Genomic DNA, 16,140 nt, shown 5'->3' on the forward strand with positions numbered 1-16,140 from the left:
AGGTCTCAAAAGATAACTAGTCCTGTCACTTAATTGTCAGGAGAAAAGACTTCAGATCAACTATTCTTAACCCAGTACATATTCTTGATAGATGTTCTCCAGCATGTCACTTGTTTATATAGTGATCCTATTAAGTTCTGTACATAAGATCTCATTTAATCCTAACAAAATTCTTAAGAACTAGACAAACATCCCTGAGTAAACTGAAGTACATAGGTATTGAATAATGTTTCCAAAGTCCCATTAAGAAATAAAGGAAGACCCAGGGCCCATCCTGGACTCTCACTTCTCAATTCAGTAGGTTTAGTTCCTTTAGAAGGAAGAGACAGATGATAACCCAAACATCTTTATAAATTCAAGCCTTTTGCAGTATGAATCATCCTAAGATTTATAACTTTTATTTATTCATTTTTGTTTCCTCACCACCTGTTTTTTCTAGATACTGTGGATCTTGGAAACAACTCTACTTTGGGAAAACTCAAGAGGAAAAGAAGTAAGAGTGCATATAATTTTACTTGCTTTTGATATTAAAATGAGTTTTTAAGGCCAGTTTCATTATTATTATTTACAATAATAAATATTAATAATATGACAACCCCATAAAGGTATCTATATCCTAATCTCTGGAACCTGTAATCTGTTCTCTTACATGGCAAAAGGGATTTTACAGATATAATTAAGACAGGGACCTTGAAAGGGGAAATTATCCTGGATTATTGTGGTGCATCCATTATCATCAAATGGGCCTTAAAAAATGAAGAAGTGTGTCTGGCTGTGAAGAGAGGGAGAAGTGATTATGGAAGATAGTCACAGAGAGATGCAATGTTGTTGGCTTTGCAGATGGAGGGGAGGAAAAAAGAATATGGGTGGCTCCTAGAAGCTGGGAAAGTAAAAGAAATAGATTTTCCTCTACAGCCTCCAGACAGGAATGAAGGCCTACTGAAACCTTGATTTTAGCCCAGAGAGACCCTTGTCAGACTTCTAACTGACACAAGTGTAAGATAATAAATTGTTTTAAGTCACTAAATTTGAGTTCGTTTGTCATGGCAGCAATAAAAGAGTAATACAGAATTTTTGGTCATTGGAAGTGGGGTGCAGCTATAATGCATTCCTGGAAATGTGGAAGTGGCTTTGGAATTGGGCAATGGCTAGAGGGAAATTGGGTTATAAGAAGAACTTTAAGTAGAATGATAGAGAATGTCTAGATTGCCTTGAACAGTTTGTTAGTAGAAAGGTGGTGCTGAAGACTCTGCTTGTGAGGACTTGGAAGTGAAGAACATGGTAGAGAAAACCTATATCATATTAGAGAATGTGTAAATTATCATGAAACCACTGTTAGTTTAAAGGTGTCACTGAAGGAAATAAGGAACATGTTTTTGGAAATTAAAGGAAAGGGGATCCTTATTATATAGTGGCAGAAAGCTCAGTTAAATTCTATCCTGCAGTTATGCGGAAAGCAGAATTTTCTGGATGTATAGCTAAGGAGATTTCTAAGTACTATGATAAAGGTGCAGCTGGTTTCATTGTTGCTGCTTAGAGTAAACTGTGAGAGGAAAGAGATAAGTCAAGGGAAGAACTGCTAAACAAAAGGAATAAGAACTTGATGATTTGGAAAATTCTTAGCCTATTCAGATTGCAAAAGATGCTCAAATTAGGAGCTTCATTGTCAGGAAAATGTGCTCTGCAGTGACAACCAAGAGTGTGGCTGTATAACTTCTTGTTAATGCCCCAGAAGTAGTGAAAAGTCAGGGTATTCAGTCATATAAAATGTTCTTTGAAGAGGTTAAGTTTGTGACCCGTAGATACCTTCAGCCATCTCAGCAGAAGTGAAAAATAGATATGTGAGTATACAGAAAGATCTGTAGAAGAGACTGTTGTCTAATGGAGGAGATCCCCATGACATACATGAGAGATTGATAAGATTCTTGAAAAATTTATACCAGCAGAAACAGAGATGTCCTTTTTCTAGTCCCTGGAACCTGTAATCTGTTACTTCACCTGGCAAAAGAGACTTTGATGGTGTGATTAAGTTAAGGATTTTGAGATGTGGAGATTTTTCTAGATTATCTGGTGGCCCCCATAAAATAACAGGGGTCCTTAAAAATCAGAAAACCTTTCCTGCTATGGAGAAAGGGATATGTGACTATAGAATAATGATTAGAGAGATACAATGTATCTGGCTTTGAAGATGAAGGCAGGGAGCAATGAGCCAAGAAATGTGGGCAGCCTTCAGAAGCTGGAAAAGGTAAAGAAATGAATTATCCCCTATGGCTTCCAGAAAGGAACAGAGCTCTCTGGATTCTTTGATTTTAGCTCAGTGAGACATATTTTTTCAAAAATTTTGTTGTTTTTAAAATTTTAAAATATATGCTCTTTGTAAATTTTGATGATGTATATCTTTCCAGATTTTTCTATGCATGTATTAACACATTTATATCGTATACTAACACATTATATCATAAATCTATTCTTACTGTTACATTTCCCTGAGTTTAAATCAGTATATCATGCACAGACGTTATAAACATTGATGATTTTGCCAAACTTTAATTGTAAAAAGTTTCATTTCATTCTGCTTTTTTTTTTTTTTTTTTGCGGTACGTGCGCCTCTCACTGTTGTGTGGCCTCTCCCGTTGCGGAGCACAGGCTCCGGACGCGCAGGCTCAGCGGCCATGGCTCACGGGCCCAGCCGCTCCAGGGCATGTGGGATCTTCCCGGACCGGGGCACGAACCTGCGTCCCCTGGATCGGCAGGCAGACTCTCAACCACTGCGCCACCAGGGAAGCCCTCATTCTGCTTTAATTTGCATTGCTCTCATTTTTGTTGTGGTCGAGCACTTTTCATTTGTTATTGGTTGTTTGTTTTCCTTTTTCTAAAAATGGCTGATGAAAATAAATAATTTTTTTTAAATGGCTGGTGTGCATGCCTTGCCCAGTATTGCTATCTTTTTTTTTTACCGTGCTGAACAAGCATAGGAATATGTATATATATATATATATATATATATATATATATATATATATACACATATATATATATATAAAATTTTGCCTATGTATGTGGTTAGTATTTTGTCTCATTTGATGTTATTCTCTTAAGTTTGTTTACAGCATATTTTGTTCTAGAGAAATTTGAAAATTTTATGTAGTAAGATCTATCAGGGTTTTCCTTTATGGCTTCTAGGTTTTGTTTACAATGTACAAAGATATTTTCCATCTCAAGATTTTTAAAATATTTATATTTGCTTCTAGAATATTTGAAGTACTTAGTGCTTTTAAATGCTTAAATCTATTATTCACATAGGATTCACCTCTTAGTGTGTGATGTGAGATAGTAATTACAAGGAATAACACCAACACTTTTTTTTAAATTGAAGTATAGTTGATGTACAATGTTATATGTTACAGGTGTACGATATAGTGATTCACAGTTTTTAAAGGTTATATTCCATTTATAGTTATTATAAAGTATTTGCTATATTCCCCATGATGTACAATATATTCTTGTAGCTTGTTTTATACCTAATAGTTTGTACCTCTTAATCCCCATCCCTATATTTCCCCTCCCCTCTTCCTTCTCCCCACTAGTAACCACTAGTTTGTTCTTTATATCTGTCTGCTTCTTTTTTGTTATATTCGACCACTTTGTTGTGTTTTTTTAGTAGGTTCCAAATATAAGTTATATAATACAGTATTTGCCTTTCTCTGTCTGACTTATTTCACTTAGCATAATTCCCTCCAGATCCATCCATATTGCTGCAAATGGCAAAAAGTCATTCTTTTTTATGGCTGAGTAGTATTCCATAGTATATATATATACACCACATCTTCTTTTTCCATTCATCTGTTGATGGACACTTAGGTTGCTTCCATATCTTGGCAGCGTAAATAATGCTGCTGTGAATATTGGGATACACGTATCTTTTCAAATTAGTGTTTTTGTGTTCTTTGGCTATATGCCCAGGAGTGGGATTACTGGGCCATATGATAGTTCTATTTTTAGTTTTTTGAGAAACCCCCATACTTTTTTCCACAGTGGCTGCACCAACTTACATTCCCACCAACAGGGTAGGAGGGTTCCCTTTTCTCTACATTCGTGCCAACTTTGCTATTTGTATTCTTTTTGGTGATAGTCATTCTGACAGGTGTGAGGTGGTATCTCATTGTGGTTTTGATTTTCATTTCCCTGATGATTAGCAATGTTGAACATCTTTTCATGTGCCTATGAACACCAACACTTTTTTCTTCATTATTTTAATGCCCTTTTGTGCCTTTTCCTGTATTCACAGATCTGTGTCTGACTCTACTCTGAAATGCTGGTCAGTTTATTTTATTTTTTTAAATAGATCTTTATTGGAATATAATTGCTTCACAATACCATGTTATCAAGTTGGTTTAATTACAGTGCTTTAAAGTAAAATTTTCTATTCTTGTTATACTTTTTTTAACAAAGAAAAATAAAAAAAATATAATGAGAAGCAAGAGAAAAGGAGGTTTCAGAATTTCAGTAATTCTGGCTCCCTCACTGTGCATGAATTTTAGAATCAATCAAGATTTCCTTTTAATGTCTCCCCAACTGCATTGGCACTTTGAAAATACATTCAGTTTGGAGATAAATTTGGGTAGAAATTAGGTTTTTACATGGAGAATGAACTACTCATTTATTCAAATCACCTTTTATGTTCTTCAACAAAGTTTTAGTTTTTTAAGTAGATCTTGCACATTTTTACTTTCCTTGCCAGCTTTATTGAGCTATAATTTTCTATAATAGCACTCATCACTGTTAAGGTATGATTGGATGAGTTTTAACAAACTGACCTTGTCAATTCTTTAAAATTTGTTGAAAGGTCCTTTGCATCCTAATTTACGTCAATATTTGTGAATGTTCTGTGCCACTTAAAAATAGTGTGCATTGAACTATTTCTTGGGATTTGGCCTCTCCCCATAAACAGAGTCTTTATCAAGCACAACTTTGTTGTTTGGTTCTTCTAAATCTTCTAAAGTAGCTTATATTCTTTCTATCAGGTTTGTATTTAGATGTGGTAAGTTCTCCCACATGGTTGTGTATTTGCCTCCTCACTACTCTGTTGTTTTTCTTTAAATACTTTGAGGCTATTCATGACTGTATAACTTAGTGGATATTTTCCTTTTATTATTATACAGTGTTCCTCTTTATCCCTGTTAATGCTTTTGATCTTAAATCTCTTTTTCAGGGTGCTGATAGTGTTCCATGAACTTTTATGTTTTATGTTTTTGATGTTTTTTACTCCCTTTGCATTAAGCCCTTTTTTGCAGCCTTGTTTTAGGCTTCATGTAACAACACTTAGCTTTTTCTAAACTTCTCTGATAATCATAAATTTTATTTGTTTACATTTATTCTGATTCCTAATATATGTGGACTTATATATTCTATATCACTGTTCATCTTTATTTTTCTGTGTTTTTGTGTCTCTTTCCTACTTTTAAATGGACTGAGATAGAATTCTATATTCCACCTTTTTTCCCTGCTGGTTTGGCTATTAGAGATAAATTTCTGTAATCTTATTAACCATGCCCCAATCCCCAAAGATGACAAGGATCTTAGCATGGATTCACTACAGGTTAACCATCCATCTCTACCATTTAGCTATTGGTTAACATTTTATTTTCTTTTAATTACAGTTTTGAAACTACTAATATTATGATTTTTGCAGTTGATATTTACTTAAAATTTTTAAAAATCATTTTATGTACTCATCATTGTTTCTTTTCTTTGATTTTGCTTTTTGTCTAGCTTAATTAAATCCTTTGGTTCTTTTAGTGAGTAGTCTCTAAGTGCTAAATTTTTCAAGTGTTGTATGTCCAAATTTGTCTTTTTTTTGATAGACCCAAGGTTAAAATGTCTAGGTTGACTTTTATTTTTCATTAGTAAAATGTTTACTACCTTGTCTTCTAGAATCTGTTTTATGACTGATGCAAATTCCTGTTTTATTGTGATTGTCATTTCTTGGTAAATAATCTGTGCTTTCTCTCTAAAAGCTCTTTCTCCAACACTGAATCTTGGAAAATTTAAATGTAGAGAAAACTTGGGAGAATTTTACAGTAAACACCAGAATACTTTAACATAGATTCACAATTAACATTGTACTATTCTTGCTTTATCAGATTTCTTTCCATCTATCCATTTCTCTATATATCCACTAACCCATCTGCAAGTTTGAAACATTTCAAAGTTGCAGACTTCAGTACCCTTCTCCCCAAATACTTCAGCATGTACATCATTAACTAGAGTTCAATACTTGTTTGCAAGATAAAGTTTATAATGAAATGTACAAATACTAAGTGTACCATTGATGAGTTTTAATAAATGTATTCTCCCATGTAATCTAAATCCTTATCAGGATACAGAACATGACCATCATCCTGGAAACAACCCTTATGCCCTTTCTGGTGTATCCTTATCCCTCACTCATCAGTGGCAACCACTACTCTTTATTTTTTTCATGATAACTTAATTTGGTTTGGTATAAAACTTTATATATGATTTTAGAGCATTGTTCTCTTTGGGTGTAAGGTTTATTCCACTCAGCATAATGTTTTTGAGATTTATCCATATTGTTGAATATATCAGTAGTTTGTACCATGTTGTCACAAAATAGGTTACATTGTATGACTATACCATATTTTGTGTATACTTTCTTCTGTTGATTGACACCGCAAGTGTTTCCAGTTTGGGGCTAATATGAAAAAGCTGCAACATTCTTGTCGAAACCTTGTAGAAACCTTTCTGTGACTCTATGCCTTTATACCTCTTGTATAAATTCCTATAAATGAAATTGCTGAGATATAGGCTAAGTGCATCAGTTTTTTTGTCTCCCTAAACCCACATTGGGGTTAGTAATATGGCACACACAAGCTGTGCCCAAGTTGAGGAATACCCCCAGTCTTCGAAGGGGGTTACTAGCAAACCTGCACAAAACTTATCCGTGAGGGAGACATTATATTATTAGCTGGAATTTAAGAAAATTTTACTATTCTGGAATATTTCTAAGGAGGGAGACATTCTCTATTTTATATTGATCATGAAACAAATCTGCCCTCTGACCTGGAAGGCTACACTATCTCTAGCTTCCAAAGCTGTTAGCTGTTCAACCATCCTTGAAACAATACTCTCAGCCATGTGGAAATGCCACAGAACCACCCTCCCCCACAACAAATTCACCTCACACATCAGATTCTGGCAAATTTCCCCATGAAGATACCATTCCACCAGCCACCCTGATTAATCCAACCAATGTAGGCTAGGACAAAATCCATTCAATTTATTTCCTGCTGCATTTAATGAATTTCATAAACCATAAATGCCTTAGGTCTCCAATGACCACCCCTAAGGTGTAATTCTCCACATTTGCATGAGAGAGGCAAGTGAATGCCTGGCTTTCACACAAGAAGTACAATCCCAAGGGCACACATGGTGCCCCTGGAAGGGAAACATTTACAGTGGTTGAGGTCCCCTAATGGGACATACATCAGCCAGGGGGAAGGTGGACAGTTATCTCCAGGGTGGGCCCCTGGCCAACTGTAAGCCTTAAAGTTCCCAGTTCTGTTCATTGCATCTAGTCCTTGATTTGGAGGGCAGACACTCCCTGAGGACAGACCATCTGATCTGTCCTCTTTGTCCATGACACCAAGCAGATGGTGTTCATTCTTCACCCCCCACCATAGAATGACTGAGAATGGGGGTGGGGGTGATGTCTGGAGGGATTCTGCATGGGATATGCAGATGCTGGGACCAGCTCCTTTTCTTGTATCTGGTGAATAGTAGATTCCGCATCTTTGTAGTGAGAGAGCTGTACTGAGCATTTTCCTTCTGGAAGAAGGATTCAGAGAAGTTCTGAAAGATGGATATTATTAATGTACCTCCATCCCCTGTACCTTCTAGAGCTTATGGGATTCCCTCCTCAGATGCCTGGAGTTTTCCTCTTCCTTCACTGCTGCAAAATCTGTATGTAACATTCCAGTGGCTGGGACTTCATATTTCTTTCCCAATCATTTCTTATTTCCACTCAGACCTTTCATTCAGAATAGTCAGATACAAGTGGGGCAAAGGCACTTTCATAAAATAACCAGAATTAAATCTGAATCCCTGAGGCCCTCCAAGGCTGTGCCTTCCAGGCTGGTTGGGGAAAGTATGAGGCATCATTCCCAGGAATGTTCAAACAGAATCCTGGATTTTCAGAATTGGCCTATATAACACCATTAACCCCTCACCACTTTTGTCCTGATCATTATCCAGGAGGGAGCTGATTCCTTTCTGGAGACAGCTGCCTTCAGTAACCAAAGAGCCTTACAGAGGTGTGTGGACAGGAGATGAGGGATGTGGTCCAGGTAGTCAGTGCATTGTGAAGGGCTCTTTTGTTAAAAGGCCCATCATTGTCAGACTGCAGTGGTCCAGGCAGCCAGGCTCAAGACACCCATGACTTTCTAGGGTCACAGAGGTACAGCCAGAGTCAGCTGGTCTGTAAGCGGAAGTACAGATCATGTTGCAGCACCACCCATAACCCCAAGAGCATCTTGAAGCCTGGTCAGGCAGGAGCAGGCAGAGGCAAAGCGCCTTGCAATGTGGCTCCCCCCACGTGGGACAAATGGGTCAGCTTCTAGCAGGAGTCACGAGCCTGGCGATCAGCCATAACCCCTGCATCAGAATCATGATGTCAGCCTCCGTCAGTAAAGACCAGGCACCTGCGCATTCCCATGAGGGGCCCAGACTGGTCAATCAGCACCACGGTTCGTTTCCACAATCACTGCCCCAGAGATCGGTGTCCCTCCTCTGCCAGACTGTAGTTTTGCACATGGCCGACCAAGCATGTAGCTTATGTGCAAAAGCCCAGTCATCTGACTTCCGCCAACCAGAGGAGTGACCACATCCGCTTTGGTTCTGCCAAGCTGGCTCTGAGGCCAGACAGCCGCAGTGGCCCAGTGGACTTCGGCTGTCAGCTTAGCCAAGCATCAGTGCACCAGGCCCAAGCCTCTGGGGAATCTTGGTGAATTGAAGACCTCAGTGACGCTGAGATTTGCTTCAGGCCGTGAAGTAGAATAGAAAGCCAAGGTGCCGCTGGGGCAGTGGCTGCATTCTCTTTTTTTCTTTTCTTTTTTAATCGAATTAATTGATTTACAATATTGTATTAGTTTCAGGTGTACAGCAAAGTGATTCAGTTATATATATATTTTTCACATTCTTTTCTATTATAGGTTATTATAAGATATTGAGTATAGTTCCCTGTGTTATACAGTAAATATAGCTTGTTGTTTATCTATTTTGTATATAGTAGTAACTGTTAATCCCATACTCCTAGTTTGTCCCTCTGTACTCCTTTTCCCTCTGGTAGCCGTAAGTTTGTTTTCTATGTCTGTGAGTCTATTTCCGTGTTGTAAATAAGTTCATTTGTGTCATTTTTTTAGATTCCACATATAAGTGATATCACATGATATCTGTGTTTCTCTGACTTACTTCACTTAATATGATAATCTCTAGGTCCATCCATGTTGCTGCAAATGTTTTGTTCTTTTTTATGTATGAGTAATATTCCATTGTATAGATATACCACATCTTTATCCACTCATCTCTTGATGTGCACTTAGGTTGCTTTCATGTCTTGACTACTGTAAATAGTGCTGCTATGAAAACTGGGGTGCATGTATCTTTTTGAATTAGAGTTTTCATCTTTTCAGGATATATGCCCAGGAGTGGGGTTGCTGGATCATATGGTAGATCCAGCATTGCTGAATATAGCATTTCCATTTGAAGAGCAAGGCTTTTGGGCACTTCCTCCCTTGTAAGTCAGCACTGAGCTACTTGCCCAGCCCCAGTGGTCTTCCCACATTCACACATTTTCATATCACACACAAGAAAGCAAAACACAACACAAAATTCACTCTGTTTCCTTAAGTCCTCTGAGAATTTCAGGCACTATATTAAACATAAGTGAGAAGATTTGTGTTACAACTGCAAGAATACGGAGATTCTTTAATGGCAGTTCTCCATATTAAAGTTGAGAATGCCTCTCAATTTCAGAGCATTTGAATTTACATAAAAACACTTGAAAAGGGAACAAATTGATATTTGTTCAAGAGAAAGTCATCTCCTATAGTCTCCAAATCTATGCAGGGTAAAATATAGCTCAAAATCAACCTCACACTGCTACACTGGTAGTTAAGAAATTTGCCCGATTCTTGTGAACTAAGGTCTGAAAAAAATACTTGAAAACTACTGATATATAAGGCTTTGAGAATTATATTTACAGCTCTAAGTAGGTAACTTTATTGTTTTTTTTTTTAAGAAAAAAGGAAAGGGCATTCCTGGACAAGAGTAAAAATGAAACTTCAGAGAAACATACATCAAAAAGGTAAGCAGCAAAGTGAGGTAGTCACACCTGTTCAGTTTATAAGGCACTGCTTATTGTCTTCTTGCAGCCTGCAGTCTCTTGAGGACAATAATAGCTTCCTAGCTACTATGTTAGTCAGGATATAGGCCAAGACACTTTAACAAAGAGGCCCCAAAATACAGTGGCTTCAACAAAATGGTTTATATCTCATGTGTGTAATAGTCCAGAGCTAAATGCTACCGAGACACTGCCATCCTCAATATGTGGCTTCTTTCCTAGGTCAAGAAACATTAATTTGGAGAGATGTTCTAAAGGCTGAATGAATAAAGCAGACTGTATGTGTATGTGCGTGCATGTATGTGTGTGTTAAAGAAAATATATGTATAAGCATTATTTGTTTTTATATCTCTATAAATCCTTATTTATACATATTTATCAATCTACATATAGAGGGAGACATAGATATAGATATATAGGAAAATCAATGCCAGTACATCCATAAAAATATATGCAGTAGTTGAATTTGGTCATTGGAATATAGGTGATGTTTACATTTTTATTTGTGTTTTTTAAAGGTATGTGTATATACTCAAAATATTAAACGTGTTCAATTATTGTAATGGAAAAGTGTCATTTAAACAGTAAAATATACAAAAGAAAAGTCTAACAAGTTAATTGTGGCTATCTCCAGATGGTGATGTTTCATGCAATTTTTATTTTCTGAGTTTCCAATAACGTGTATATATTACTTCTAATCAGACCCATGAAATCTTGTTCATTTTAGTAGTGGTTTAAGGAACAACTTTTCTCTAGACAATGAGGGCTAGACTTCATTTTCCACATGATTTCCGATTTTGAATCACTAGATCTATACAAGATTTTAGAGTCCAATTAAAATTTATTAATTTTCACTAATCTATATATCTTACATTCTTGCCAATTTACGTGGCTGTACTATTAGTGAATGTGTATAATATTGTTCAGCAAGAAAGAAAAAAGTGGTTGCATCCATTTTAAGAATGCTTATTTTCAAAACACTAAATATTTGTATTTAATCATCATGACATTTTCATTTAGGTCTATGTGTCCATACATAAATTCTAAACCACTTCTTTCCAAAGTACAATGAAATTTTGTATGTACTTTAAAAGGGGTCCCTCTAAGTAGAGAATGCTCTGGACACCTGCTTGAGATCCCTTGGCGTAACTTTCTTTCTTGTCTGAGTGTATAGTGCAAGGGGGTTCAGAATTCAAACCCATATTCCCTCACTTGCTTTTTTTTGATACTTCTGAATTGACCTCTTTTCAACACATGTTCAGTGGTAGATTGATACATTTCTTATGTATTTTTACAATGAGACAGCCATAAGTTATGGTATTGTACTTTGTAATACACAGCTTATAAAGCACTTTCAAAAACCTTTAACACTTGATATTCTGTGATAATATAGAACAACAATAGTAGGTCTTTGTTATGGAGGAAGAGACAGGGACAGAGGTTTAAGTAGATTTTCCTGGGTTCCTGGCTCCTAGTTGATGTTTTATTTCCACTATATTATACTCTCATAAAATTCCTCACTTACTTTTTGTTTCACATGTCAGCTGCTGTTTGCATAACTCTATATTTTCCCCTGCCTACCCCTAGACAACAGCAATGCTGATGGCCAAGTGTCCTCGAGTGGAAAGAAGGTGAAAATGAATCTGCAGGACCCTGCCAAAATCAGGAGTAAGCTTGTTTGTGCCACTTCTGTTTTGCCCTGGGGGTCAATAGAAATTTTGAGGAAAACAGACCTTCCTTAATTTTTTACTAGTCAAGCTTACCCGTCAATTTGAGAGCCATGAAATCTTTAGAAAGCAACCCATTTGGAGCCAGGATTGTAAATTCTTTGCAGTTCTATCATAGCTCTTATCTGCCCAGGACTCTAATTTTTTTTTCCTCTGAGTTTTATCTGTTTTTCACGAAAATTCCTTTACCTTATATTATCGGTTTATTAAAATGGCTAGTTGTTATAAATTGTAAACAGAAAGTAAGTTCGTTCTCTCATTGCCCTTTCAAATCTACCTTCTAGGTGAGTTTTTCCTATCTTGCGCAGGTCATAGCATTTTTCTGTTCCCTTTTCACAGGAATAAGAGTCTTTTTCCAGTTATTGTGGGTCCTTTCAGGCCTGGTATTAAAACTTAAGTATTTTCTCCAATTCAAAGCACCTCCCTGCCTTCCGCCTGAGCAAGCTTGGTCTGGAACACCTGCAGTGGAGAGGTGGCATAATCGGGGTCTTCTCTCATTCTCTCTTGGCTCTACTCCCACTCAAGAGCTGCTGGCTTGAGCCCATTCAGGCCTGGGGAAGTGGACGAGAGAGGAGAGATAAGAGTGTGGAAGTGTCTTACGACGGGCACAGCTGTGAGATGACACTGGAGAAGGAAAGTGCGCAACCACTAGCTCTTTCGTCCACGAGATGCTTTCATTAACTCCGCGGTGAGGGAAGAGGCACCAGCTTGATGTTTTTGGAAAGAAATGTAGCCTGGATATGACTGAAGAGCTAGGGCCGCCATAACCTGTTCCACTAATACTTTGGAAGGTTGCATAGGTGGTTCGGTGCCTTGCCTTTGGATGTAGGCTGTGAAGTAAGGTGACCAACTCGACCCGGTTTGCCCAGGACTTTCCAAGTTCTGCCACTGAAAGTCCTGCATCCTGCATACCCCTCAGTCCTGAACAGACTGGGGCAGTTGGTCCCCCTTTTTGGCACTTAGTGAATTGTTCTCAACTGCTGGGACATAGTTCTACTAAGATTTTGAGAAAACAGTATTAAATTTAAAATTGTCATATTTACTTCTAGAGGTTAATACCAAACATAACAATTTAAAAAAAAAATAACCTTACATGATAATCTGACTGCCATAGTATTTATTAGGGTTTGTTATGGGGTTTCAGTGTTATTAAATGGGTACTACAGCCTGGGGACACAGAAATAGTTAAATCCTGCCTTGCCCAGCCAATCTGTTTTGAAAGTAAAATACAATAGTGCCACATTATGAATTAGTGGGTTTTAAGCTCCAAATCTCCTTTTACTAGAAGCTCCAAAGACTAGAATGGACTTCAATGTATTTCCTTTTTCTCCCTACAAATATTAAGCCTAACAGATTTGATGAAAGGTAAATCCAACATACCTACTACCCAGGAACGATATAACCAGAAGCAACAGATAGAGACAGAGAGCAAGAAAGAACTCTGCATTTGCTGGACTGTCCAGTGTTGTAATCAGAGCTTTAGTGCCAAGCCAAACTGGAATATGGGAGAGGCAAGGATGAGATGTCTGGATCTCTTCTCACTGGGCTGTGAGCATGGACCTTTAGAAGAGGAGGGAGGAAGGAGAAAGAGAACCAGAAATATCCTGGTCTTCTAGAGTATTCCACCACTTTGGCATCTTGGGTGAGAGAGGAGGTGCGGAGAGCCTCAGAAAGCCATACCTGGGTGGGTGACCTGCTATTGCCTGGTGAACCCACCTTCCAGAGGGAGGAAGTGAGAGGGAGTCAAAAGATTAACCTGCGTCTTTAAGAACTGCAATTCTGTCTTGTTAATGGTTCTCCTTAGCCCATGGCTATACTATCCAAGTCTTCTACTTTCTTACATTTAGAAATTTCTTTAAGTTTTAAGATTTCTCAAACTTAAAATTTCTTAAGTTTAGAAATCTCTGTGAGCCTCTTGTCTGAGATTCTATTATCTTGTTAAATAATAACAGAGTGACACTTTGCAAAGTTGTGACTTGTTTGATCTTCTGATAAGGTCTAATCATCAACATTTGTCCCATGAGGCCATTTTGATCTTGAGGAAATGAAAACCCTCTCAGTAACTGCTTAGTCTAAAGACCAGAAAGTGGGATGATTTTTCCAGCCAAGGCGTCCATTTTGGGTTTGACTGAAGGACAGAGCCTTTGTGCTTTGCTGGTCTGATATATGCTCATAATCTGTTGGAGTCTGCAGCAGTTAGGAAGGAGTAGTCTGGGGTCTGTGTTGCCCCACACAGCACCACCGGATGGTGGTCATTTGATGGTAGTCATTGAACACAGAAAGCAGGAAATGAATTTATCTTCCTACCTTAGAAAATAAAACACATGTGAATGATAGCAAACATACTGAGATGCATATCCACAGTCAATTAACTTGTAAATGGCAGAACATCCCCTGCTGCAACATCTACTGAGTCTCCTTAATTACTATTTGAAATCAAGGTTTTGGAGGACTCAGTTCTACCCATTCTCTCTCTTTTTTTTTTTTTTTTTTTTTTGGTGTTGTTGTTGTACGTGAGCCTCTCACTGTTGTGGCCTCTCCCGTTGCGGAGCACAGGCTCCGGACGCACAGGCCCAGCGGCCATGGTTCATGGGCCCAGCCGCTCCGCGGCATGTGGGATCTTCCCGGACCGGGGCACGAACCCGTGTCCCCTGCATCAGCAGGCGGACTCCCAACCACTGCGCCACCAGGGAAGCCCAACTCATTCTCTTGATTAGACTTCTTCGTGTTAGTTTCTTCGATTCTAATATCTTTGTCTAAACCCAGGTGGACAAAACTCTTGGTCACATTACTAAGACTTTCAACACAAATGTACAAATAACTTCATTCTAGGTGATGTGCAGGGCATGTGTCTCACCTGTGAAGCCCACCATAGGGTTTCCCTTAACTCACTTCCTTTCATTGTACATTAGTAGATGTACAATTGGCATCTATTAAGCACTCTTCACATGGCTGCTTGAGACAAAATGCTGGTTTCTATTATTTGTTTGTTTTACTAATATGGGACAATGAAAAGTAAAATATAAGATGAGTCTAAGATTTGCCATCTAATTCTTGGTGCTTAAGGACTAGGCATTATATATTTTTCTTTGTGCATTAGACAGGCTTTTGGGAAGTTACATTTCAATGGAAATTCTGTAAAGCACTAATATACACAATGCAACTGCATGTCTGTGACTGTGATTCTATTTTTCTATTTTCTCAGGGAGAAAGAGAGGCAGACAGAGACTCCACTTAACTCATAGTGACAGAGCCCCACAGAAAAAAGTTAAGTCAAGAGGTAAAGAAGAAAAGGGGAATACACTCTCAATAATTATGCAGCTAATTTCCTGTGCTTTACTCTGTGTTTTTACTGATAAATCCATTTCCCTAATTGCTTTATGTAGCTTTACTAACTGTTGGAAAACGTATATGACTTGGTCCATTTTCACAATTTGTATGAAAGAAAAAGAAGATAATTCCACAAACAAGTAACTTGGTGACAGATCTAAACCAAACCCAATGGGTCCAGGGCGTACCACAGTGATGCTTGTCTTCACTGAACTGATAACTTTCAAGCTGTAAATAGTCTGCTTTCATATAAAGGGCACATATACAACCCATACATTATTTAGCAGACCCTTTTCCTGCTACACAGAGAGTCAGAGGTTGCACACCACGGTAGCCTGGAGTGGTAGTCAGAAGTCTGTCATTCTCTTCTTCTGACTGTGTGGGCTTGGACCTGTCACTTGACAGCTTTTGCTTCAATTTCTTCATCTGTGAAGCAAGAGAGTGAATTAGGCCCACACCATCCTTCTCAGTTCATCCCAGTTCTGCTAGCCTACTACCTCAAAACTGGACCATGGACAGCTCCCTCTTTTCCCATCATAGCTCTACAACGTTGGCTGCAGGATCAGCATCAGTTACACATCCTCCTTCAGCTAGTTTGAAGAACTTTCACCCCTCCTTCTGTGGAATCAGGTCTCTAGCAGCCCTCCCCCCCCATGCAACTTG

At 38.1% G+C, this 16,140-nt stretch overlaps 1 protein-coding gene across 12 annotated transcripts in view; it reads left to right on the top strand.

The window, feature by feature from the left end:
* Positions 1–16,140, top strand: part of LOC131750527 (nuclear body protein SP140-like protein) — a 76,206-nt gene that overhangs the window by 47,420 nt on the left and 12,646 nt on the right. For 10 of the 12 annotated variants that reach the window (XM_059053057.2, XM_067027145.1, XM_067027137.1 and 7 more), the window contains 4 exons: positions 440–493; positions 10,319–10,384; positions 12,008–12,088; positions 15,353–15,427. In XM_059053057.2, the coding sequence (XP_058909040.1) occupies positions 440–493; positions 10,319–10,384; positions 12,008–12,088; positions 15,353–15,427 (276 nt within the window). The remainder of the gene's footprint in view (positions 1–439; positions 494–10,318; positions 10,385–12,007; positions 12,089–15,352; positions 15,428–16,140) is intronic. The other 2 variants (XM_067027143.1, XM_067027147.1) reach the window with 1 other exon arrangement.

The sequence above is a fragment of the Kogia breviceps genome, chromosome 2 (genome assembly GCF_026419965.1).
Source record: "Kogia breviceps isolate mKogBre1 chromosome 2, mKogBre1 haplotype 1, whole genome shotgun sequence".
Classification (NCBI taxonomy): Eukaryota; Metazoa; Chordata; class Mammalia; order Artiodactyla; family Physeteridae; genus Kogia; species Kogia breviceps.